The sequence below is a fragment of the Gasterosteus aculeatus genome, chromosome 3, assembly GCF_964276395.1.
Source record: "Gasterosteus aculeatus chromosome 3, fGasAcu3.hap1.1, whole genome shotgun sequence".
Lineage (NCBI taxonomy): Eukaryota > Metazoa > Chordata > Actinopteri > Perciformes > Gasterosteidae > Gasterosteus > Gasterosteus aculeatus.
In genome coordinates, this window is record NC_135690.1 from 15,574,957 (window position 1) to 15,599,993 (window position 25,037).

Genomic DNA, 25,037 nt, shown 5'->3' on the forward strand with positions numbered 1-25,037 from the left:
AAAAACACATACAAAATATACAAAAAAAGTATATTTGACTGATTAATCATTTCTTTGGTTTGTGTTCTGCTTTCTAAGATGTATATTTAAAGCACGTTATCATTGTTACCGTATTTGACTTATTATGTTAGTTATTTTTTCTCCCATAATCATCTTTTGATTTTTATATTTGATTTTTTTAATCCATTAAACGTGTGGCTCCCACAACCCTAACCCGTCAACATTTTATTTTGGAAATATCCCCCGGAAATATCCATCTGCGCGTGGCCTCTGACGCTCAATCCCTCCAGCAGCGAGAAAACGCCCTGCATCGCCTCCAGTCTCCTCTCTTCCTCCATCCATCCTCCATCCATCCTCCACCCGCAGATCCGCGCGTCTCCCTCCGCTCCTCCAGCCGCGCAGGAGGCGCTCCGATCCGGCAGGAAGACGAACCAGACCCCGCCGGATAATACAAAAAAATGGCCTTTTAACACCTGAGAGAATAACATGGGTCCTTCCTCCTCCCTCCTCCTCCTCCTCCTCCTCCTCGCCTACCCGAGCTGCCTCCCCGCTGCTGCCGACAGGAGAGTCGGTGAGTGAACCCCCGGATGAGTGCCGTCTTTCCCGCTGCGTCTCCGGTCCTTCAGCCATTTTCCTCCGACCCACCGGAGGAGAAAAAACAACCGAAACAAGCACGTTGCTCTTGGTCAGATGCCGCTACCCGAGTGCACGTACCTGGGGGTAAAATACCTGCGTGCACAGCGGGGAGTCACGGTGCGCTTATGACATCTGTTAATTAGTCATTTAATAAAGCAACTGGAAGAGGAAATCGATTTGGTTTTGTTGAAATGCAATATAGGACGAAATACAAAATAATCACGTGTGCACTGTCAAGCGAGGGATGGAGAATAAATAACGTGAGTTGTACAGTTTAAGAAAACTTAAAATACATATTAGAAGTAATGTTTAACCATTGGTCATTATTTGAAGTGAATCAGGATATGAAAAACATTTGATGATGATGATGCATGAGGCACAATTTAATCACAAGTTTCCAGAATAGAATTTAGAAACTACAGTGAAAAACATTAAACAAATAATTAAAAAAATATATAAAATGTAATAAGTGTATCCGTAAGAATAAAGTAAATAAAAGTGGTAAGAAAAGGACATTTTAATTAATTAATTGCCTAAGAAAAGCAATGCCAATAATTAAAAACAGAGAAAATAAGATGTATACATAAATACACAAATTAAATGTCAAAATAAAATGTCAAATGAACAAAATTACAGAAAAATATTTAATGAAAAAAGAAAGAATGAAATTAATAACTAGTATAAACATTTTTATATTTGGGTAATCATTCATATAAGCCAAAGTTTAAACAAAAATGAATATACAAAATATATTATACATGTGTTTGTGTGTATAAACACACACCTAAGTATCAATGTGCTATAATACAAAGTATAAAATTGATTCTAAACAGGCACTGTTGGTTTCGTATGTGCTTGTGAACAATCAACATCCATCAGTGACATCATCGCTGAAAAATTAGTTTATACACACATGCTCCAATTTACAGCTCTGCGCTCCTGGCAGAGGCCGCTATAGATGGGAAATATGAAGGTGTGTGTGTGTAGACTGGAGCCGTTCATTTCTATAAATAGCTGAAATGTAATATTCCCCCAACTGTCTTGAGATGTAGGATGAATGGTGCAGAGATGGTTGTGAGAAGATAGTGAGAGGACGAGGAAGCTGGTGTGGCGAGCTGAGTATGTGCAGACCTTCTTCCTCCTCCTCTTCCTCCTGATTACATAACCCGCTCACAGAGAGGACAGCAGACGAGCAGCCAAACACAGGGAGCATAGAGCAGCATTTATACTTTATATATTCCTCATATCGCGGAATAGTTTAGTGACATTGTTTAAATTAAATGACCTCACTTCTTGAAACGAATGCTTAAAAACCTAATATGCTTTAGTATATTTCCAAAAGACAACACCAAACAATTCATAAAAATAGATATTATGTGTGTTCTCCATGAGCGCGTAGCCGCTCTAAAGGAACTCCACCGCGGTCACATGACTTCATGTTAGACTATAAAGGAACTCCACCGCAGTCACATGACTTCATGTTAGACTATAAAGCAACTCCACCACGGTCACATGACTTAATGTTAGACTATACAGGACCTCCACCGCGGTCACATGACTTCATGTTAGACTATGAAGCAACTCCACCACGGTCACATGACTTCATGTTAGACTATACAGGACCTCCACCGCGGTCACATGACTTCATGTTAGACTATAAAGCAACTCCACCGCGGTCACATGACTTCATGTTAGACTATGAAGCAACTCCACCACGGTCACATGACTTCATGTTAGACTATAAAGGAACTCCACCGCGGTCACATGACTTCATGTTAGACTATAAAGGAACTCCACCACGGTCACATGACTTCATGTTAGACTATAAAGGAACTCCACCACGGTCACATGACTTCATGTTAGACTATAAAGGAACTCCACCGCGGTCACATGACTTCATGTTAGACTATAAAGGAACTCCACCGCGGTCACATGACTTCATGTTATATTTTATATTTTTCATAAACCTCTGATTGAATTTCTTCTTCCAGATCTTTCAGTATTCAATGACCGTCACATATTAAGCACAAAGTGACAAAGCGTGTCTCAGCGACGAGTCACTTCCCGTCTGCTGGTTTGTCTTTGAGGTGTTAAGTGTCGCGTGTTTCTCCTCCTGGGATCTGAGAGTCCACGGACGTCGTTCAGCTCGGTTCCCCTAATCATTAACCCCAACCCAGAGAAGGTCACCGCTGGTTCGCCTCTCCGTAGCCATGGCAACGCTCATCGCCATTTCATCCGTCCCCGATTGGGGCGTCCGAGGTCACAGCAGCTGTGCCGTGACGGAGGTTAACGCGGGCGGGTCCAGTTTTAGCTAAATACCACATCATTTGAACTACTTCTACTTTTGTGGCAAAACTCTGGATGAAGATGAATTGAGGGTTTTCTGATTATAAGATGTCGTTACCATCCGAGGGGTATTAACGCTTGCCAGGCCTTGTTGTTAGGAAAAAAACAAGTGTTTTAATTTGCGACGTCATGAAGGAGTAGTGCAGCAGCGACTCTGATTGGTGGACACTTCTGTTACCATGGAGATGTGTTTTTCGCTCACATTAGGAATGCTGAATCAGCAAATTACCCAAAGTCACCTACATTAGTGGAGTAGAAGATACGAAGCGTAAGTCACACGTGGTGTGTTCAAAGACCCTCGGAAAGAAGAGAATCGCTCCGCTATGAAGCTTCTCGCTGTGATAAACTGTACTTCCCCCCCCCCCCCCATAAAGGCCGAGGAAAGGCCTCTCTGATCGCCTCGGGAACCAAGAAGAGACAGAAGTCGTTAAACGAGCTAAAAATATCAAATACGGAGCTTTTTAAAAAAGGCTTCAGCCTTCATGGGGAAGGAGAAGTGTGACTCTGTTCCAAGCTCCTGAACTAATGTGTTGTTGTTTGTTGTGTCTGTTGTGTTTGTGCACCCTCAGGCTGCCTGTTTGAGAACCAGCTGTGTTCCCCGTACGAGGTCTGCGTCAACGGTGAGCGATCCCGTCCTCAAACACGCATTCTCAATGAACACATGACCACATGGAGGCTGCTGCCTTCGGTTTAAATGTATTTGCACCAATATGTCATCAAGTTCTGAAATATAATAATAATAAGCATATACTCAAGGTGACCTCCCAAAATGTCTATTAATCCCCAAACATTTATCCCTCGCTCATATACATGCGTGTACGTCGTTTCAACACTCAAAGCGATTCTTCTTGTAGAGACGTTATAAGTGAGAGCAGGATGTGCAAGTAAAGTCACATGTTCATGAAGACACGTCACACACGTGTGGACAGACGGTCCCACTCGACCCTCCGTTTGACCTCTTTTGTTTTCTTCATCTGAATCTTTATTCAGACTTATTGTTTCATGTACATGTGGATGGAACATATGTACATTTTTATATGTGCACGAGTAACTTTTTGGTTACATATAAATATTTCCTTGTCCATTTTTGTTCTTTCTCGCACAAAAACGTGCAAACAATAAACGTTCTTTTCAAAATAAACTTCCTTCTTTAGAGTAAACCACTCAGTTAGCTTTATGACAAAACTGTGTTTATATTCCGTTATTAATTGAGTACCTACGGAAGTGTCTTTATTTGTTGTTGATGAATATGATTTTTTTTTTGAACGCGCTCCTCAAGGTCCTGTTGAGACATGTCCTCCATCTCCTGCCCGCCAGGTGTTGATTGGCTCGCTGGGCTTTGCTGTCTTCACTGGTCTACGCTTTAGTCTGCTCAGCAGTGTTATTATTATTATTATTATTATGACCCTTTGATTCCTATTCAGCTGCTCAATGCATCTTTATCTGATATGTCACTCAAAGGAACATACACATGCCCCGTCAATCCCTGACACACACACACACACACAGGCCAGGGATCTCTTTCATCCCCCGTACTCTTTTTCCTTTGATTAGCGGCGAGGGACAAAAAGCACTCGATGGAAGTTGCCGTGGCAACGGGTAAAGGAGGAGGGGGCTCAACGGGCCCCCACCCGGCGAGCATCGCAGCCTTCGGCGCGGCCCCCATGGCAACAGCCGCTGACCCCAAAATGTAGAAATCTCTTCTGTCTAATGTTTGATTCAATAATGGATTATTTAATCTTTGTTCAACATGTGACTGTTACTCATAAAGCAACAACTTTTAGATGAAGCCATTCGTAAAAGATCTGATCCCGCACAACAATGTCGCTGGAATTAAACCCAAATACGGAATAAATAACCCTTCAAAGCCTCGATTGGAAAAACAAAAGACTGCCAGATTCCAACCTGCAGAGACCAGTTTGATCATCAGAGGACTGGAAGCTAATGATGCTACTCGCTTCTTGTACTCGCTACTTGGCCGTGGTGGCGCCTTCGAGAAGCACGCGTGTAACAACGAGGGACAACTCAAGATGTTCCTTCTGGGAGAAACGACGTCATGTGAGCCTCTCACTTTGCCCCCTTTGAGGAGACATTTTGACTTCTACCTCTTCGTCTCTGAGGACGTCCACTCTTTGAAACACCCACAGGACTCTCACCCAGGAGGCCGGCGTTCGGCGCCCCGTGTGACACCGGCCGACTGACGGGTGACTTTGGCAAAGGGTTCAGTTTCTGAACAACGCGAGGATCGACCCAACGTCCCCGACGCGGATGTGATGGAGTCTCGTTCCGCCTGCCGCTCCGGGGGGGGGGGGTTTAATTATGAGTCGGCTGTAGTTCCTGGAAGGTCCGAGGATGCGAGTGCATTAGCTCGTAATGATGATTCATTCCCGCTCTGCGAGGCTTCAGAGGACAAACGGATCAGACCTTTTCTTTCTTCTGCTCTTCCTTCTCTGAGGTGTGTGGGTGCCGTGCAGGTTGTCTGTGATATTGGCTGCACCGATAACAAATGTGCAAAAGTAGTTTCTATTGCAGACTAGAAATGAAGGAACCATGACGGATAGTTGCTGTTAAAGTCGTGCGCTGGTGGTTCAATGTTTTTTTAATGCCCCAAAGCTATTTAATGATGTTATTAGCAGCCGGCGCCATTTTTACAAAACCATTTATCTTTATTCCACAGAAAACTGTAATTTAGCAGCAAAATAAAGCTTCAGGCAACGCACAACTTTTGTATTTATCTAATTTAGAAGATGTGACCATTTTGGGAGTAAAGCTCCCTCGCTCTCCCTCACCCACAATGCATCTCACCGAACCCTCCCGCCATAACAACGTCGTGCAACATCGAATGTTTATATTGATCTATTTAGTGAGTAAATGTTAATCGTCAAATTGATCTGCTTTGATGTGCCTAAAAATATCCAATCTTGCGATACAATAAATCAGTTTTTACACGCATGATTTCATCTTTTTTTTTTTTTCGTTTGTGAGGAGGGAGCCGTGCACTGTGGGCGTAACGCGTGTGTGTGTGCGTGTGTGGCAGACGGCGTGTTCGGGAGGTGTCACCCTGCTCCGGTGAAGGAGGTCTACACCTACGACGTCTCCCCGTCCGTCGTGCAACGCTTCAGGACGCTGCTGGAGAAGCTGTCCAACAGAGGTACGCGCACACGCACCCACGCACGCACACGCGCACACGCTTGTAGTTGTCCAGCGAAGCCGACGATGACGTCCACTTCTGCTCTTCATGGAGAGCTTTCTGGTGGCTGTGAAGTTCTGTGACGGACCCGCAGGTCGTGTAGCAGGTGGGACACGTGTAGGTCTTTCCTGCTTTTCCTGTCTCCCGGCTGTCCAGTCCGCAGACACACACACACACACACACACACACACTCTAAGATGAAACGCATGCAGGAATTGTGTCTTGAAAACCAAGGTTTCCTCAGTGAGCAGGAGCGTGGCCGTCACAGCGCTGCAGGCTGCTCCCTCCCTTCCTCGTTCACTCCTCTCCTTCCCGTTTGGAGAGGGGTGTGACGACACTCTGGAGTGAGCGAGCTGAAACCGGTTTCGAGTATTAGGAAGTGAAATTCAGACGGGCGTCTGTTTTGAGAGGAGAAATGTCTCAGCTGGACTTGGAGACCTTCTCCTGTTCCGTCTGTCTGGACCTCCTGAAGGACCCAGTGACTATTCCCTGTGGACACAGCTACTGCATGAGCTGTATTAACACCCACTGGGATAAAGAGGATGAGAAGAACCTCCACAGCTGCCCTCAGTGTAGGCGGACCTTCATTCCGAGGCCTGTCCTGGTGAAGAACACCATGTTAGCAGATCTGGTGGAGCAGCTGAAGAAGAGTGGACACCAAGCTGCTCCTGATCCTGATCACTGCTATGCTGGACCTGAAGATGTGGCGTGTGATTTCTGCACTGGGAGGAAGCTGAAAGCCGTCAAGTCCTGTCTGGTGTGTCTGATCTCTTACTGTGAGAAACACCTTCAGCCTCATTATGAATTTCCTGCCTTTGAGAAACACAAGCTGGTGGACCCCTCTAAGAAGCTCCAGGAGAACATCTGCTCTCGTCATAACGAGATGATGAAGATCTTCTGTCGTACTGATCAGCAGAGCATCTGTTATCTTTGCTTTATGGATGAACATAAAGACCACGACACGGTCTCAGCTGCAGCAGAAAGGACTGAGAGGCAGAGAGAGCTGGAGGTGAGTCGACTCAACATCCAGCAGAGAATCCAGGACAGAGAGAAAGGTGTGAAGCTGCTTCAACAGGAGGAGGAGAAAATCAATCTCTCTGCTGATAAAGCAGTAGAGGACAATGAGAAGATCTTCTCCCAGCTGATCCGTCTCATCGAGGAAAGAAGCTCTGGTGTGAAGCAGCAGGTCAGATCCCAGCAGAGAGCTGAAGTGAGTCAAGTCAAAGATCTTCAGGAGAAGCTGCAGCAGGAGATCTCAGAGCTGAAGAGGAGCGACGCTGAGCTGCAGGAGCTCTCACACACAGAAGACCTCAACCAGTTCCTACAAAGGCACTCCTCTCTCTCAAAACCCCGAGAATCCACACAGCTGCCCAGCGTCAAGATCCGTCCTCCGAGCTACTTTGAGGACGTGACGGTGTCTGTGTCACAAGTCCGAGACAAACTACAGGAGCTCCTGAAGGACAAATGGCCCGAGGTTCTCAGAACAGTGACGGAGGTGGACGGTCTCCTGCCCCAACAGCTGAGGACCAGAGAGGAGTTCTTGCAGTACGCATATCAAATGACACTGGATCCAAATACAAGTAATTCAGGGATGGTTTTATCGGAGAAGAGACGTAAAGTAACAGCAAGGCTTCCTTCCTTACAAGTTGACAAATCCCCGGGTAGATTTACTTCCTACCAGATCCTGAGCAGAGAGAGCATGACCGGACGCTGTTACTGGGAGGTGCAGTGGGACGCTCGCGTCACAATAGCCGTCGCATACCAGGATATGAGAAGATCAGGGATGAAAAAGGAATGCACATTTGGACACAATGACAAGTCCTGGGCCTTGTACTGTCTGCCTGACTGTGAATTCAGACACAATGACACCCGCACTCCGATCGAAGGCAAGTCGTCCCACAAGGTGGGAGTGTTCCTGGACCACACGGCGGGCGTCCTGTGTTTTTACAGCGTGGGTGAAACCGTGACCCTCCTCCACCGAGTCCAGACCACCTTCACGCAGCCCCTCCACGCCGGAATCGCCCTCCATTATTACAGAGGAGACAACGCCACGCTGTGTGAGCTCCAGTAGGATTGGTTAAGTTTAGCATTTTTGTTTTCTTTCAGAGAAATCGGATAATTAAGTCTTTAACAATCAAAGTCGTTGTTGCTCAGCATTTATTTGTTTTTTTGTTTGTATGTGGATTTGTTCATTGAAAACTGAGTCCTACAGTTTCACAGTGCAGCCACCTTTACGTGTATCTGCCGGGCTGAAGCGTCTTTTAAGGAGCAACGGCAGTGTAACTGATTATTTAATGGTTCTAGTTTGTGGGTCAAGGGAACATGGAAAATCAATAAAGGATTTATCTGGAAAACAAATGCAAATAAAATGATGATTAAGACACGGCTTGTGTTTCATTTTCATGTCAACTAAAAGCCAGAAGAGAACAAACACCTTGACGCACACAGTGCAGTTTTTCATTAATTGAAGCATTAAATTAGAATTTTAAAATGCCTAAGGCGACTTGAGCCCAAGTTTACACATTGTAAGCGTCACTTTTGTACAAATGCACCACTCACACAATCCAGTTTCCTCCCAGTTGTGTGAATTCAAAGTGGGAGAAGTGAAGGTTTTGTTCACCTGAAAGTCTGTAAAAAGAGTATAGGTTTTTTGTTCTGACTGTTCATTTCATTCTCTGCTCAGGTAGACCCTGTTAACCTGTTCCACCCTTTTCACCAGCTATCCCTGTTTATATCTAATAACATCTAACATCTAATATTCCAAAGCAAAACACAAGTTGATGATGTGGAGTTTTAGTCCACTATTAACTTCTTAATGCACATTACTCACGTACAGTAATAAAAGCACAATTATTCCCACACGGGGCTGAACTAGGAAGGATCAGGATCAGGAAACAGGATCAGGATCAGGAAACTAAGAAGATAAGATAAAGCTGTAATTCATCCTGAGAGGAAATTGCTGTGCAGCAGTTTAAATAAAGTGAGAACAGACCAAGGTTTATGGTACAAACGGCTTTACATGAGGTCAAAGTCCAAAATCTCTATGCATTGTGAAGCTTGAGGGGTTTGCAAAGAGAGGGCCTGCAAAAGCCAAAACCTTATAACATGAGTGATAAAGATTTTAGTCAATGTTCATTGTATGAATTTGATTAAAATCCACATTTTTTATGACCTGCATAAAAATGATTAAATCCCTTTTGCTGCTGTTATTGTACCGAACCAGCAGAGGGAGGCAGACGCGTGTGTAACAGCCACTGGGCATCGGTTCATATTTCATCAAAAGATGCCTTGAGGGGACGAGGAAGCAGCTTGTTGCCCTCCGGAGAGTCTTCTTTTCAAGAGGGAAACGCGTTACATTAGTAAAGCATTGTTTTTCTTTTTTGGTCCCCCCCCCCCCCCCCTACTCAAAAGAAAATAAACATGCGCACACACACTAACTAAACCACAAAAACTGCTCCTCTGGTTTAACCCGCCAGCACTTGGCGGAAGAGCCAGAGGAACAATCAGATTTCCAGGAGCGAGGCGTTGGAGTTTGGAGGATTTTTGAGGCTTTAGGAGGAGTAGAGGGTAGTCTGGAGACGCTGAGGAGTTGTTTGGAGGTCGTTTGGAGACGTTGGAGGCGTTGGTCGGCCGCTCAGAAATGAATTCTGCACATGAGAAGTTTGCCTGTCTGCAGAAGGGAGGACAAAAGGTGTTACAGCGGATCAGCTGCACTGGATTTATATCGTGTCGCTCATTATTCATCCACAGATTTTGCCACACAGGCTCTAACGGCCTCCTATTATCCGACAGCTGTTGCTGCGCTAGCGTCCGCCCACGCGCAGAAACGAGCGCTCCTCCGCCCGCTCTCGCTGAGGACTGAAGGCCGTTCAGATCGAGGCCGTCAGAGACGCCGAGGTCAGAGCTGCTGACGGCCCACAGCAACGACGCTTATGAAAACCTGCTTGAGCTTTGAGGGTCTTTGAGGGTCTTCAATGCAGCGAGCTACCCGGATATTACATGCTTTGAGCACATGCAGAGAGAAAGAAATTTGGATCAAAAAATCTCAATTCATTAGCTTTTTTTGTTTCAACTCCTGATAACGGGCTGATTTAATCTGATTTACTCTCAGCTAGCTGATGAACAGCAATCTGAGATTAAATGACATGAAAGAAGAGGATGTAGTCACGCTATTTCACACCTCAGTCAGAGGGTCGAAAGCTTAAAGCTGTAAAAAAAAGTGCAAATTCCCCATCGCTATGATGGTGATGCAAAACGCTCTGACCTCTCTGTCCATCTACCGTTCGGACTTCTTGTCGCTTTTGCATAAAAGCGTGTGTGGACGTCGGGCAAAAGGAGCTGACACGAGTGGCCGAGCAGCTCGCCAAACGTGTCCCGTTCGTGCACTCGCCGGTTTATGGTCAGTAAAAGCACGGCAGCGCGTGGTGGACATTGACTGCTTCTCAATATGTGCCCTCGCGCCCCTCGCTTGCAGAAGATGAATCATCAGGTGGAAAGTGTTGGAGTATTTGATTCTCTCACATTTGGACCCTCCGTGGTTGGTGTGTTCCATAGGTCTGACCTGGGGAGATGACGCCACTCAGCAGGTTCTGTCCAAGGAGCTGTCCAAACTCAGGAGGATTCCCTACAGGCCACAGCAGAATGGAGCTGTGTACAACACCAACAGAAGGTCAGATGCTTTCTCACCCGTTAGTGTGACCGAAGGATTTCACTACGGTCCAGAGAGATGCATGAGCGAGGGCTGTCCCCTGTTGGGTGGCAGTGATTATTCCACCGGCATGCACTCCTGTCCTTATTTTTTATTTTTTCCCCCTCTCCGTCAGGCCGGTTGCCGTGGCGATGGACCCAGTGGACCAGAGGGTGAAGCCCGTGGAGGCGGAGCTCAGCAGGAATCTTCAGACGTACCTCCAGCGTCTCGGCCTCCTCCCCAGGACGGCGGCGGCCTCCAGTCTGAGCCCTCAGGAGAAGGTGTGGCACTCCTTGATGTCTCTTACACTGGCAGTCATGTGACAATTTACGATTTATAACCCAAGCTCCACGTCTTAATAGCATAAAAGGAATATGTAAAATGTAATGCATTCATTTTTAATACTATACTATAGAGATTTTATGCAATGATTCAGGAAGCATACAATAGTACATAATGACATTATATGGTCCCTATCGCCATATGCTGCCTCTGTTATGTCCTTTCTCTACAAGCCTGACTTCAATCCGCCGTCTGTTTTTTCCTGTTACCAGTTCCTCATATGAACTCAGTAAAAGCATCTACTAATAGATGAGTAAAGTCCAGCCCCTGTTGCTCCTTGTTTCACATTTTAAACGGGGAGGAGCAGGTTTTTACCCCATCTGCTAGTTACCCCTCGGGACAAAAGCCAGCTGCCTGTGTAAAATAAAAATACTTATTACACTAGCAAACAAACAAGGATACAGCCTCATAAAACACACACACACATTTTTATTGCGACAACAGTCAAATAATATCCACTAAGTTGAGCTTTTATATTTTGCTACATAAAAGAATAATACAAAGTTAAAAGAGACTGGTTTCTTCACTCAGTAGCCCCTTTAATAGGCCCTCTACATTCTGAAATTGAGGCCTGCAGCCTGCAGGTAATTTACACAATGGAGGAGCATGCACTTAAACAGGCCGTACTTGAAATTTAAATAGAACATAAATCATCTGCCAAAGTGTTTGAGACACGAGCTTAGCTTGAGTTGACACATGACCAGCATGGGACTTCCAACATGTCCCCCGTTAGCGATGGAGCCCCCTGTTGGTCCAATGTTAAAATATGCCAGGTCCCCTGTTGGACTGGACGGTAAGAACTCACACACCCTCACAGCGTGGAGTCCGGTGGCGTTCCTCCGCTGTCGCTCCCGCCCTCGTTTTCTCCACCGTAACCGACGGCTTCTCTCCCGGCGCGGGCGAAGCGACACCAGTCCGAGAGTTCAGGAGTTCACTCCTCTAAATAACGACTCTCCACGGGGCCGGCTCCCCTCTCCGCCGGGGGTGAGGGAGGAGGGAGGAGAGGGGAGGCGTGAATGGCGGAGGCCTCTCTCCCCCTCGGAGGGCGTGGGCGGAATAACACAGCAGGTTAATAAAGATGGCGACATGTGTTGGTATTGTTGTAACAAATTACCGTAACTCGGGCTTGTGTCGTTTCTGTGGCCCCGGGTGGGCGTTTAATGGCGCCGCCAGCGACGCTTTGCTTTTGTTTTGGGTTAATATGATTATGTAAATGGATTAATAACTTGTTTTTCCTCATAACAAGAAAAAAGGCAGTCTTTTTTTTCATTTCAGTAGTGTTTTTTGTTCAGATGTTGGATTAAAATGACCCCCCCCCTCTACATTTACATACATATTCATATATTCTCTTGTAAAGTGTATTTAAAATGAATTATTTATTTTTTGTGAAGCACCTCAGCTTCATCTCCTTCCACATGTCTGACACAGCGTTTAAAGCTCCACTACGGCGACATGCGTCCTGATGACTAATGTCTACGGTTCGGGTCCCCGATGGCGGTTCAATGAATCTGTGTGGTTATAATTGCTTTCCTCCAGTCGGGCGCCCCCGCGGACCCCTTCCGCCCCAGGACCCCGACCTCGCCTCAGGAGTCGCCCCCCTCCGGCTTTTCCTCCCTTCCGTCTTTCCTGCCCCGGCAGGAGCAGAGGCCCCGGGACCAGCAGGCCGCGGGCGAACTTCTCCTGGGCGCCCTGAGGCGATACCTCGCCGGGCGGGCGTCCCTCCGCGTCGGAGCGGCGGCCCTCGCGGAGCACGGGGCCCCCGCCACCCGGCCGAGGCCCTTCCGCGGCGGAGCCCCGACTCCCGGTCTCGACGCGGCGTCCTCGCGGTCCCGCCTCCAGACGTCGGGGAGAACTCAAGCGGCTTCCGCCGGGGGGCCTCTGACCTCTGTGGACGGTACGCGGCGGTCGTGTCTCCGCTTCGTGTCTTCAGCTGATGTCCATCCGTCATTTTGTCTCCTTTCACGCGAGACGAAGGTCTGAACCTCCGTGTCTCCCGCAGAGCGGTTCATCCAGAACGTCCTGCAGAGCGTGGGCAGGCACCACGTGGACGTGGACGGCCTGACGACGCACGACCTGGGACAGCTGTCCGGCTTTATCGCCGACGCCCTGCAGGTGGTGGACCGGGGGCCGAGCGGGGGCGCCACCCGCGTGGGGCCTGGGCCACGAGACCTGGGGGGAGAGAAGGAGGCGGAGGAGGAGGAGGTAGAGGAGGACAGCGCTCGCGATGACGGAGAGGGGAAGCCGCTCGAGAACGATCCGACGCCACCGGCGCTTCAAGGTGACCAGTCGGTCTCATGTCTTCTTTACGCGTAGAAATTATTCCCGTTGAAGGCAGCTTCGATGTGTTCAGTTTGTCTGCATACATGCATGGACACTTTGACTCTCCTTGTCCCCGCAGAGCGCCACGCGGAGACGGAGCAGCGTGACGTGAAGGACGAGGTATGCGTTCGCTTTGTGGTGAGAATAAAAACCCTTAAACGTCAGAGGCGGAACTCATAAACCATCGTGTCCTATTCTGAAGAAGCCCACCGGTTTGAAAAGAACTTTGGTTCGACCTCGACTTTACAAAAGCTGAAGTGAGCGTCCCGACAACAGGAAATGAATTTAGTTTTGAGATACTTCACAATATATAACGTTTTGAGGGCTTAAACAGCTATTGGTCAGAATATATCATATAGTACTTTTAAATATGATCATACAAATATGACTAATACCAACTATGTCGCAACCAAAATCTCTCCGAATTTGAAAATTGTGATTCTGAAGCCGCTAGAAGGCCGGGAGGTCAAGATGCTTTACACAAGATATACGAGGCATTAAGGCAGCTTTAAAAAGACCCTCGGAATGTACAAGATTATAATAAAATGGAAGATAACAATCATCATGGATGTGATGAAAGAGAATAAACTTATTATTAAAATAAAATAGAGCATTTCAGGGATTTGTTCCCCTTCGACCACAGAAACCATCATGATGTTTGGTGCATCAACGAGCCTCCACCTCCAAAAACAGAATCAAAGAGACAACCATGAAAGTGAAGAGCATTTACCTTAAAGACACAACGGGGGACAAAACGTCCACAAAGACGCTTCAGACGAGTACAAAGGAACAAAGCAGAGAATCAAACGTAGAGAATAATCATTTGTCCTTTTTTAGCCGGAGGGAGGAATCCTCTTCTCCAAACTCCTCGCCTACCTGGACGAAACCTCCCTCGGCGCCCCCCCCTCGGCGAGGGACGTCGCAGCGGAGACGGCCCGAGGCCGGCAGGCCGGGCTGGAGAACGTGCGGAGTCGGACCAGCGCGGCGGGGGTGGCGGTGCAGAAGAAGGACGCCGCCCAGACGCTGGAGGAGGTGTCGGAGGTGCGGGGCTGGATCAAGGAGGTGGCGCCGCCCCCCGCCGCCCTCGTCCACGAGGAGCCGCTCGGGAGGACCGCGCACCTCCCCGAACTCCAGCTGGACGTGAAAGCCGGCGGGGGGAAGGCGGAGGAGGACGTGTTCGGCTACGTCATCACCGACACGGAGTGAGTGGAAAGAAAGCAAACGTCTGATTGAGTGAGACATGTGTCCTCCACAGAGAGGGGACGTGTCCTCAGAGGAGGGACGTCCCAGGAATAAAGTAAACAGACGAGACGGATGCAAGGTGCATCACCGCTGGTGGAAATCACCTGCTCTCCTCCACACACACACACACACACACACACATGCACACACACACACACACACACACACATGCACACTCATGATGCCGATCACTTGTTAATGGATCTCATTCCCTAATTAGCAGCTTTACACTCTTTAAGTGGCATTTTTCTCTTTTGATAATCTATAATTATGTGAAACACTTCAACATTTCTTGCTCTTTTATTTATTATTGATATAATGATGCTGAATGCAGTTTTTTAAACCGGTTTAAAGCTCATTTGATGAACTTCCTGTGATGCTGAAAGGAGAAGTTCACCTTTTAATTAACCTGAAGTCTTCCTCGTGGAAACACCGTGGAGGAATGTAGAAAAACGTCAACGTAGCTTCTACGTCAACAGTGAAAACGCCTCCAAACAGAGGTCAAACAAAGGTCAAACAGAGGTCAAACTGAGGTTGAACAAAGGTTGAATAGAGGTTAAACAGAGGCCAAACAGAGGTTGAACAAAGGTTGAGTAGAGGTCAAACAGAGGCCAGACAGGTCAAACAGAGGTTGAACAAAGGTCGAATAGAGGTCAAACAGAGGTCAGATAAAGGTTAAACAAAGGTCAGCACTATTGAGAGGGGAGCTGGAAGGATGAAGTGAGGAGCGGAGGATGGAAGCGAGAAGAGAGGGAGGAAGAGGGGAATCAGCAGTGAAGAGAAGAATAGATGAAACTTGAGAGCAGCACCTGCTGAACATGAAATCGGTCGACTGATCGTCCCACAACTCAAGGTCTCGCGGGACGGAAACTCTCAAACTCCTCCCAATAAAAATAAGCTCCTCCCACTGGCTATAACCGCTTCCTTCTAACGCAATGAAAGCATTCAAAACGTCACACTCTCTTCATCACAATCTGCAAAGGTCTGAGTGACGCACATACTGAAGTTCAGTGGAGGACCACCGAATGGCTCAGAACAAAATGTTCTCTGTAGAAGCCCCGCCCCCCAGGTAGAACCTTTTGGAACCCTTATTTCTAAGAGCATGAATGTGAAGACGTGCTGCTCTATGGGATGAGTTTAATGTTCCTCTTCCTGCTCCCCCCCCCCCGCCCACAGCGGCCTGCAGACAGACAAAGGCCTCCACCTGATGGAGATCATGGCTCGAAGGGCTAAAATCCAGATGACCGACTTTGCTGAGCTCTCGTAAGTATTCCCCATCCGTCACTCACACTTCATCCTCCAGGTTTAAAGCGTTGTGTGACACACACACACACACACACACACACACCTCTGCTCACTTCCGGTGTAATCTGTCGCCTTCCACAGTGTCGATTGGTTCGGCTCCTCTGCAGGTTGAGAATGCCGATAACTGATGTCGGCGCACACAGGATGTGACACGTTTCCCCGCAGGTCATTTATTGAACTCCGTGACATCACTTCCTCCTCCCGTTCCTCTCCTCCTTCGTCTTAAGTCGATAAGGACTCGGTGAACAAATATCTTGATATTCTCAGGAAATAGTTGTTCGCTGCTATTTTAGCGGTGTGGATTTCAAAGGCAGCGCCTCTTTAAATGAAGACCTTTTTAATTCACTTTGAGCCTCGTGACCCGGTGACATGAAGCTGTAAAGTCTGCGTGTGAAGCCGTGATCACTGAGACCTTCTTACAACCATTTCGGGATTGTGTGTGTGTGTGTGTTTTTGTGTGTGTGTGTGTGTTGAAGCTTCTCAAGCGGCAGCTTGTTGGCGATAAAGCAAACTGAAGTGAAGCTCATGAGAAAGAACTCATGTGTCCACAAACACACACACACAAACACACTATCCGTCCCGTTGTTCTTCGCCCCGCCGCCCGGCATCTGTATGGAGATGCTGGGTGGCCGGTACTGTGCCCCCCCCTCACCCCCTCCCTCCTGACCCCCCCCCCCCCCCCCCCCCTTCTCCCATTGAAAGGCGGGAGGTGCACACACGGGGGAGGGTGATGGATGAGGGAGGGAGGGAGACTTTTGTTGTGAGCGCAGTAAAGGCCCAGCAGGGGGAGCCGCCTTGACAATTTGTCAGCCTGCCCCCCCCCCTCCTCCCCGCTTCACACCAACTCCTCTCCGCCAGGCCGACTGAAGCCGGGGGACAAAGGCGTCAGATGGACACTGAGGCTCTGACTCTCCTGATTTACCCAGCATGCCCCTGACTTTTACCTTCTGCATTGATTCAAGGAGGAGAGAAAACACAATTAGATTTCTCCTAAAATCACCCAAAGTTACCTTTCGGATAATGCCTCATTTGCATATTTAAGACTTACATTTAAAAAGTCTTAATTGTCTTAAAGTTTCATGTTATTATCATGTTATTATATCACCTGCAAAGTGTTTCCATAATATCAGTAATTTAATCTGCCGTCACCATTTGAATAAAATCAAATGACATTATGTATAATAACAAATTGTAATAATGTGCAGATGTTACGATAAAAGCATCTTTTCTAAATCACTTGAAGTCCGATTCGATGCGAATGCTCCGAGCTACTGATGATTTAACACGAGAAGAGATGATCACATCCCTGCCTCATCCGCCGCCAGTTCGGTCACCGGAGAATTATCTCAGGAAGAAGCAGAAGAGGTCGTGATGACTGCCCCCCCCCCCCCCCCCCCCCCCACCCCCGATGCACCGGGGGCGCCTCGCTCAGAAGACGCTCATTAGCATATCACACCAACAGAAAAATGTCTGTCGGCGACCTGCGTGACCTCAGCCGCTTTTAAGAGACTGCAAAACTCCCCCTCTTCTGACGGGGGGGGGGGGGGGGGGGGGGTCCACTCAGGCAAACATATGAATCATAGAAATACACACAGACACACACACCTGGAGAGTGACTCACGTCTTTGTGTTTCCTTCAGAACAATCCGATATCCTGGCATTAGATAACATTTTGACGAGGGGGGGGGGGGGGGGGGCGGGGCGTCGATGTTCTCATTTTTTTTTTTTGAGGGCCGACAGGAAGCGGCGCCGTGGGCGTATTTTTTCTCGGGCCAATGACCACCAGCGTTGTGTAACTGTAGCAGAGTGTGTAGACTGGATGTGTTTATTATAATAAACATGAGGGTTGAGGTGATGTAATGTCTGTCTGAGCTGAGTGGGGGGGTCGGAGGGGAGGGGGGGGGGGGGTCATTTCAGAGAGCCGCCGCTAGGAGGAGAGAGAGGCCCTGAGCTCAGACATCTGTGCCTCTTCTTTTCTGCGCTTAGACGGGAATCTGATTGTAGTTCGGAGCAGCGTTTTATTGTGTATTTATTATTAGCGATAATGTGTGCCCGTCTACAAAAGCAACTTTTAGCCACAATGTTTCATCCTATAACAAAAAAATATCCAATACAAAGAAGTACAAATGATCTCAAATGGTTTTAATTGAATAAGTCGAACCATAAATAGGAAAATAAGAATATGAACAACTTGGTTCGTTCTATAACGCATAATAAACATTCTTATAAAGTGTTACAATATGCTTTGTGGTATTACTGTGTTTTTACATAGTATTTAAGGTTTATTCTTATTCTTCTTCTTAAAAAAAGCGAGACCTATACTTTTTTATGAACTGTCTAAATGTCCGTAACCCTCCTGCAGGGTTCATGTGACTCTCAAACCCACCAAACGTTGTACTTCGTTCTTCTCGTTTCTTCAAACGAAACAAAGAGAAAATCCATTATTATGTATTTATGAAAGCTGTTCTTGTACCCGGCTTTATTAAAAGGTGACACATAATATTACGTTAATGCATCATTTGCATACTTAATCACTCCTCTAACGGCACGGCTGCATTAAGCGAGCAGGAGTTTGATGCTGCTTGTGTGTTTCTTTGCTACACCGGCTTCAGGGTCCAGAGAAACACAATTAAACCCCACAATAATATTTATACATTTTCAAAATGCCTTATAAAATGTTTTTACGGATTTTGTTAGAATTCTAATGGGGTTTTTTTTCCCACCTGCAAATGCGAATTAATTTCTATAAATTTGACAGCACGTTTTACTTTGTGGTTTCTTTTAGAATCTTTTTCTGTTCATGAAGCGTCGGACCCCCCCCGGCTTCCCAGAAAACGCTCCATGTGCAAAATCCATCAACGTGAATCGAAAAAGAAAAAAAAACACTTTTCTGTACTTCTGAAAACATTTTGGACATGTCTTTTTTTCGGGATGTGAGCAGCTCCATTAATGAAGTCACCATATTTTATAACGGTAGCCGTCTCCTCCCAAAGCAGCTCACAAAGCCTCCTGGAGGGGGCCCCGTGATATATCTTTCCGCTGGGTCTTTAGTCTGAATTACAGCGGGGACGGTGGGGGGACAAAAGGTTAATCACATTGGGAGACTCGGCTGTGCCACCCGCCTCGATGCCATTCAGGCTCCGCTCACCAAGCAAGTACAAATAAAGCACCTGGAAAAACAATATGGCCGCTCGAAGCGCTTGAAGCGCTCAAAAACAACAGCCCCCCCACCATGGACCAAGACAGAGGATGCCTCTGTAAAGCTTCTAACAGTGTGTGTGTGTGTTTACAGCGTGGTGGGCCCTGCTGTGACCTTCAAGGTGAACCCCAACGCTCACAACGTCAGCACCGCAGATGTGGCCAGCGTGGCAGGTAGGCCGTCCTCCAGTAACGTCGTCGTGCCGATGGAGGAGGACAGAAAGAGAGACAGGCCATTAACGCCGGCCGCCCGCTGCACCTGAGGCACCTTTTCCCTTTTTTCCAACGTACGACTTCAGTAGAAATGGGTTCCTTTTTGTCCTCCGCGGTGCCACTTTGCGGCTTCGCGGCTTTGTGTTGAGTTTTTGGGGGCGTTTGCCCATTTTGAAAGGAAGCCCAGCGGGATTTTCTTTTTCCGTGTCGCAAATCTCCGCGCTCCATGTTTGTTTGTCTCCATGGTGGGAGTCCATCCGAGAGCGGAGAGCGGAAGAGACACCAGAATTGTGTTGTTTGCGCGTGTGATGCAAATAGACAATTCAGACGCACAATGTGGCCTTCAGTCGCCAAGCGGCAGTGAATGAATGAATGACTTGCTGGGATCCGCGTCCCCCAAAAACCAGTGAATCCGACTCACAGACCTCTTAAGATACAAAAGTCAATGTGGAGGCTCCACGCCAGGAACAGACAGGCCGATCTCAGCTCACCGTGTTGGTATTGGCTGCTAAAGGCTAATGGCTGATGCTAACTAGCGACACAGATTCACCATCGTCTGTACGGGCAGAGTGTGTGTTGTGGGGATGGACCTCTTGCATCAGGTGTGTTCACACAGTGTTTGAGGGGCGGTCAGACATTTGAGGATGCAAAATGGTAATACGAGGGATAAATTGCTCTCATCATTCCTTCAGTGTGATCAGAGGAAAAAGCTAAATCCAGCAGGTCGGTGAATGCGCGTTGCTTGGAATGTGATCAAAACCGCGATTGGATGGTTTTTTTTTTAATCTCCGGTTTCAGGCCGAAGGAAACGATACAGAATAATCTGAGTGCAAGCCAGATAAGAGCTTAAAGGAAAGGTGCATCAGTGCCTCCTTTCTTACCTCCTCCAGAGTAGGACACAGCGGGCCGTGCTCCACTGGAGAAAAGGAGATATTTACGTCCCACACCGATCGGCCGTCGCTAACATCCGCCGACGCCAGAAACGATACTCTACGGAGAAGTTGAAAACGTCCCTCGTAGGAGGTGTGATTGTGTGTTGGCCCGGAATACCGCACTTCTGTCTTATAAATAAATCCGTTTAGGACCTCATTTGTAGGAATATTATTCTACGGCTCCGGAACTCGTGAAAGACTGAAGAAAGGTGCTTTTCTTCTTTTTATCCGAAGAAAATGTCCTCGGTTCAGTCACATCAGGGTGTGTGTGTGTGTGTGTGTGTGTGTGTGTGTGTGTGTGTGTGTGTGTGTGTGTGTGTGAGTGTGAGAGAATCCCTGCTTGATAATTGCAAACCCACTTCCTCACACACACTTTGTGCTGATTATGCAACAGCTTTGCTTCTGTTTTTTTTCTTGTAAGTGCTATTGTCCCCCCCCCCCCACACACTCATAGATGTTATTAATGCAAACATCTGACAGAACGGGCTGGAGATGAAATATGGCGTCCCCTCGGGTAAAGTGCAACAGCGTGGGCGGATCCCGTCTTTAAAGTGTCGTTTGTCATTTTCAACTAGAATATCAATCCATCCCAAAGCCAACAGCCCCCCCCCCCCCCCCCTCCACCCCCTCCCCCCACTGGCCAGCGTACAAAATTGTGCCATCGGCAGCTTTGTTTGAGATGATTCGGTTGGTTCTGATTTAAATGTGAAGACGTCAGGGTGCGCCGGAGGACGGTGGAGGATGGTGAAGGAAGGTGGAGGAAGGTGGAGGATGGTGGAGGAAGGGTCCTCGAGGGCAGAGGCTTTTATTCTGGAGGAGGCCGACGGTGCCGCTGCGTTCTGGTGGTTACAGTTTGGTCTATTTTCATTATTAACCTCGTCATTGTCATCCGTCTGACCCCAGATCCATTCTGCCCCCCCCCCCCTTCCTCTCCTCCCCCACGCATTTCAAGAAGCCACGTTCCCACTTCTGTCACGCGCGTCCGCCCCATTGTGAGCCACTCTGGGAGGGGGGGGGCATGGGGTTGGAGAGCATTGTCATACGTGGGGGGCGGATGTCAAGGTGGTGGGCAGCGAGGTGGTGACCCCCATTGTCCGGCTGAGGGGCGGGCGGGGGACCCGGGGGCTACTTCCAGCGGTGCGCCGCGGCCGTGAGAACCGGACCCTGTGAATGGGGGGGGGGCGGGGGGTCAGGACAGCGGGCAGCTCAATTAGCACTTAAAGCAGCAGCAGAGCAGCTGAGACGTCATTTCACTCTGTCGTCTTTTTCTGCCTTCATGCTAATCGTGGTCAAACAAGCCGCCCGCAGGCCGAGGGGTCGCTGCCGTTTGGTGAGTAAACGAAACAATGACGGGGCCCCAGCGAGGGGCTCATACGGCCCAATTAATGGAATAACCTTAAGAGCGTTGCGGGGAAGCGCTGATGATCATTTTTGATCGTTGGTTCAATCAATGAGAGACATTTTGTTCTAAAGAAGTCAATCCTGTGTATTTATGATCAGACTATTCATGGTGGGCGGATGTTAACGGGCAAAAATGCCACCGGGTCGTCGAATCTCGTGATTAGGACACGATGTCTCCCCGACGACGACAAACCTGTTGATTGTCGCAGTGATTGAATCGAAGCTGCTCTGGCCAATAGGGATCAATATCTCTCTGTCTCCCTCTCTCTCTGTCTCCCTCTCTCTCTGTCTCTCTCTCTCTCTGTCTCTCTCTCTCTCTGTCTCTCTCTCTCTCGCTCAGCAGGTACATTCATTTCAGTTCACTTGCTAATCAGTTTTCATCACACGCTGAAGGTTAATCAATGCTTAAATTTGTCTTTCACCTGTTACCAAGGGGAGGAATCAAAATGGGGACGTGTTGGTGTTGGGGAGGGGGGGGGGGCCTCCGGCCCGCTGGCATCGCCGACTGCCATGGCCCCCACAGACCCAATACACCCCCCCTCCTCCCCCATATTTCCCGCTTCCCCGCAGCTGGCAGGAGTCGGCCTCGGCTCCTGGCAGGCCTCTCCCACCGCCAGCCTTCTATCCACTACAGGTGGACAGAAGGCTGGCGCCGCGCTTGCAACGCATTCGCTCTCCCACACCGTCCCACGGGGCCCTGTGTTTGTTTTTTGCAGTTTCCAGTTGTTGGACTAGAAACAGCTACCCCCCCCCCCCCTCACACACACACACACATCACAACCAAACTGTGCTTTTCGGATCGGCGCGATGATCCAATCTGTCTCGTTCAGAGTGACGGGACGGTGCCTCTCGGCTTCATATTTTATTTATGCTCTTATTTAAATCCCAGTGCATTACCTTTAATTATACCACACTAACTTTGTAATCCCGGCTCACAGACCTAAGCCCCCCCCCCCCCCCCCCCACCACCCCAAAACTCCATAGCGCTGAATAATTTAATATACATTTTTTAACCGGCAAAAGGATTCAGGAGTCGAATCATCCAAGAATTTTCTTAATATCCTCAGATTTAATGAGCATGTCTGTCTGATGCCTGAACCTAATTATAACATCATCATCTAGTCTTCAGCTTCCTCGCCGGCACCGAGTGTCGGTACATCACGGTACCTTTAATATAAAAAAAGTACAGTTATTGAAATGTGATCTTTTATAAACCATAACTTTGAACCTGCTTCATATTGCTTCTGCTCAATGTGCAAAGTCAAACAATGTTGCTGTCATAAATATTTCACGTCAGTAAAGAGAAAACGATGGAGGTGAATCTAAAGGGAACGATTCTAAAGAATGAGACGCCACCATGAAACATCCCCAGATCATTGAGACGTTTCATCGTTTATTTATCATTTATCAACGTGCAATTTGTGCTTCTTTTGAAACATTTGGAACATTCTAAGAAGGCGGCTCCGGAGTGGACTCGTGAAATGTTTTTTAAACGGGAGTTTTTGCGCCGGTTCTGCCCCCCAGTGTAGTGGCTTCTCTGGTCTTTATACACAACGTTATTTCCCATCTGCGTCGTGTAACAATGGCGTCAAGTTCAACCCCGGCGAGCTAAGCTAACGCGCTAATCCTTTCGCCCTGAGGCCGTTCTTCTTCTGTGGTTTCCACCTGCAGTCCTCTCAGGCCGCTGGTGTTCGTGACCCGACTATTCATTTGTAGCCGCGTCTTCAAGACACCTGATGAGATGTAGAGGCAGACAGCTGGATTGATTGCCCCCCCCCCCCTCTTGAGCGCACAGGGCCTTGATTACAACTGCACTCAAGTGCCCCCCCCCACCCTCCACCCATCAAGCCCTCTGTGATTCCTCTTTCTCACTCTCGTTCCCTTTTCGTCTGCCCCTGATTTCTTTTTCTTTTTTTCTCCTCGAGGAGCGAATAGAAAAAGAGCAGAATGACTCACGGAGGTTTCGGGTCGGCGCGGTCGCTCCGGAGGGCAGAGCGGCGCCGCCGAGGACGAGATCAATTCCACGCCCGTCTTTTCAAATGGTTCAGAGTGTCCGCGTTCAGGATGTTTCTGGTGGGTGGAAACCTTTCGCCATGTTGGCAATAATCTAATCCTAATTCCCAAAATCGAATCATGGGACCTTTTTTGAAAGGGTCTCAAAGCAGGAGGATGGTTTGGGGGTGGGGGGGGGTTATTCTACAAGTGTCACATCTGAGGCCCCCTGAATAAAGTGGAATTCTGTTTGTAGTGGAAAGCGTTGGAAGTTCACTGCAGAAACTCAACGCCGCGGTTTCATCATCTGAAGTTGTTTTTTCGGCCCGGCCCTGATCGCACTGTTTACCCCGTTACTCTCCTCTACTTCAGCCCCTCAGGGACTAAACTTTTTTCTTGTCTCATGCCAACCCTTCATTGGCTATTCAGACCGACGTTGTCTTCGTCTGTATTAATCCACCACTTAAAATAGTCCGTGATCAGTGTCGTTTAGAGAGTTATTGATCTCGTAATCTACGGCTACATCTGCTTTCTCTGCCAAGAAGAGCATACGGCTGAAATATGGGCCCGACGAAAAAAAGGCTAAATAACTATTGGTGCCGTGAAAGCGCTGAAAAATTCTGACAAATTGTGACAAAACAACAGTTGCCTCACAAAATGAACCACACGAAAAGCAGAACAGCCTTAAAGTGAAATAATTAACTTTAAGAAAAGGAGTGAAACAGGAGATTTGAACGGGATTAAAAAAGACGCGAGTAGATGTTCCTCTATTCTTAGTTGTATTTCCTCTCTGGGAGCCAGAGGCACTCTGTGGTTTTAGCGCTCTGACTGACGCTCGTCGTTGTGGAGCTGCAGCTCCAAACCTTTCATATCCCGTCTCTCTTCTTCTTCTTCTCCTCCACGCACTGCAGCGTCCCTCCCCGGCGCCGCCTGCTTCGGTGCTCGGCGCCGTGTTTCATGTTCCAGGAGAAGCAAAGAGACAAAGGGCTTCAAAGGCGGCGGGTGACATTTAGCGCTCGGTATCTTCAAAGACCGGCCCCTCTCTTGTAGTTCTTCTCTTTGTGTATAATTAATGTGGCCCTTCCTGCGGATTTCTCTTTTTCAGCTGGATTAGAGCAGCAGATTAAGGAAGAGCACCTTCATTTTCAATTCGCATCGCAGGAACTTCAAACCGCTGCGCCGCTGATGAGGTTTGGCCCCCGCAGGCGTGCCGTGTGGCGTTACGGGGGTTAGG

The 25,037-nt window shown here is 48.0% G+C and overlaps 2 protein-coding genes across 2 annotated transcripts in view; both read left to right on the forward strand.

The window, feature by feature from the left end:
* Positions 1-272: 272 nt before the first annotated feature.
* Positions 273-25,037, forward strand: part of LOC120816468 (receptor-type tyrosine-protein phosphatase N2) — a 74,062-nt gene continuing 49,297 nt past the window's right edge. The window contains exons 1-11 of the mRNA XM_040172083.2: positions 273-571; positions 3,552-3,602; positions 6,020-6,133; positions 10,727-10,841; positions 10,996-11,140; positions 12,738-13,095; positions 13,201-13,479; positions 13,600-13,640; positions 14,358-14,722; positions 15,939-16,025; positions 19,360-19,439. Coding sequence (XP_040028017.2) covers positions 487-571; positions 3,552-3,602; positions 6,020-6,133; positions 10,727-10,841; positions 10,996-11,140; positions 12,738-13,095; positions 13,201-13,479; positions 13,600-13,640; positions 14,358-14,722; positions 15,939-16,025; positions 19,360-19,439 — 1,720 coding nt within the window. The 5' untranslated portion in view covers positions 273-486. The remainder of the gene's footprint in view (positions 572-3,551; positions 3,603-6,019; positions 6,134-10,726; positions 10,842-10,995; positions 11,141-12,737; positions 13,096-13,200; positions 13,480-13,599; positions 13,641-14,357; positions 14,723-15,938; positions 16,026-19,359; positions 19,440-25,037) is intronic.
* On the forward strand, positions 6,301-8,557 carry LOC120816469 (tripartite motif-containing protein 16-like). The gene has a single exon (XM_040172084.2). The coding sequence runs from the start codon at positions 6,588-6,590 to the stop codon at positions 8,241-8,243; it is 1,656 nt and encodes a 551-aa protein (XP_040028018.2). The 5' UTR covers positions 6,301-6,587; the 3' UTR covers positions 8,244-8,557.

Coding starts and splice junctions, on each gene's coding strand:
- LOC120816469 (XM_040172084.2), top strand. CDS start 6,588: ATGTCTCAGCTGGACTTGGAGACCTTCTCCTGTTCCGTCTGTCTGGAC.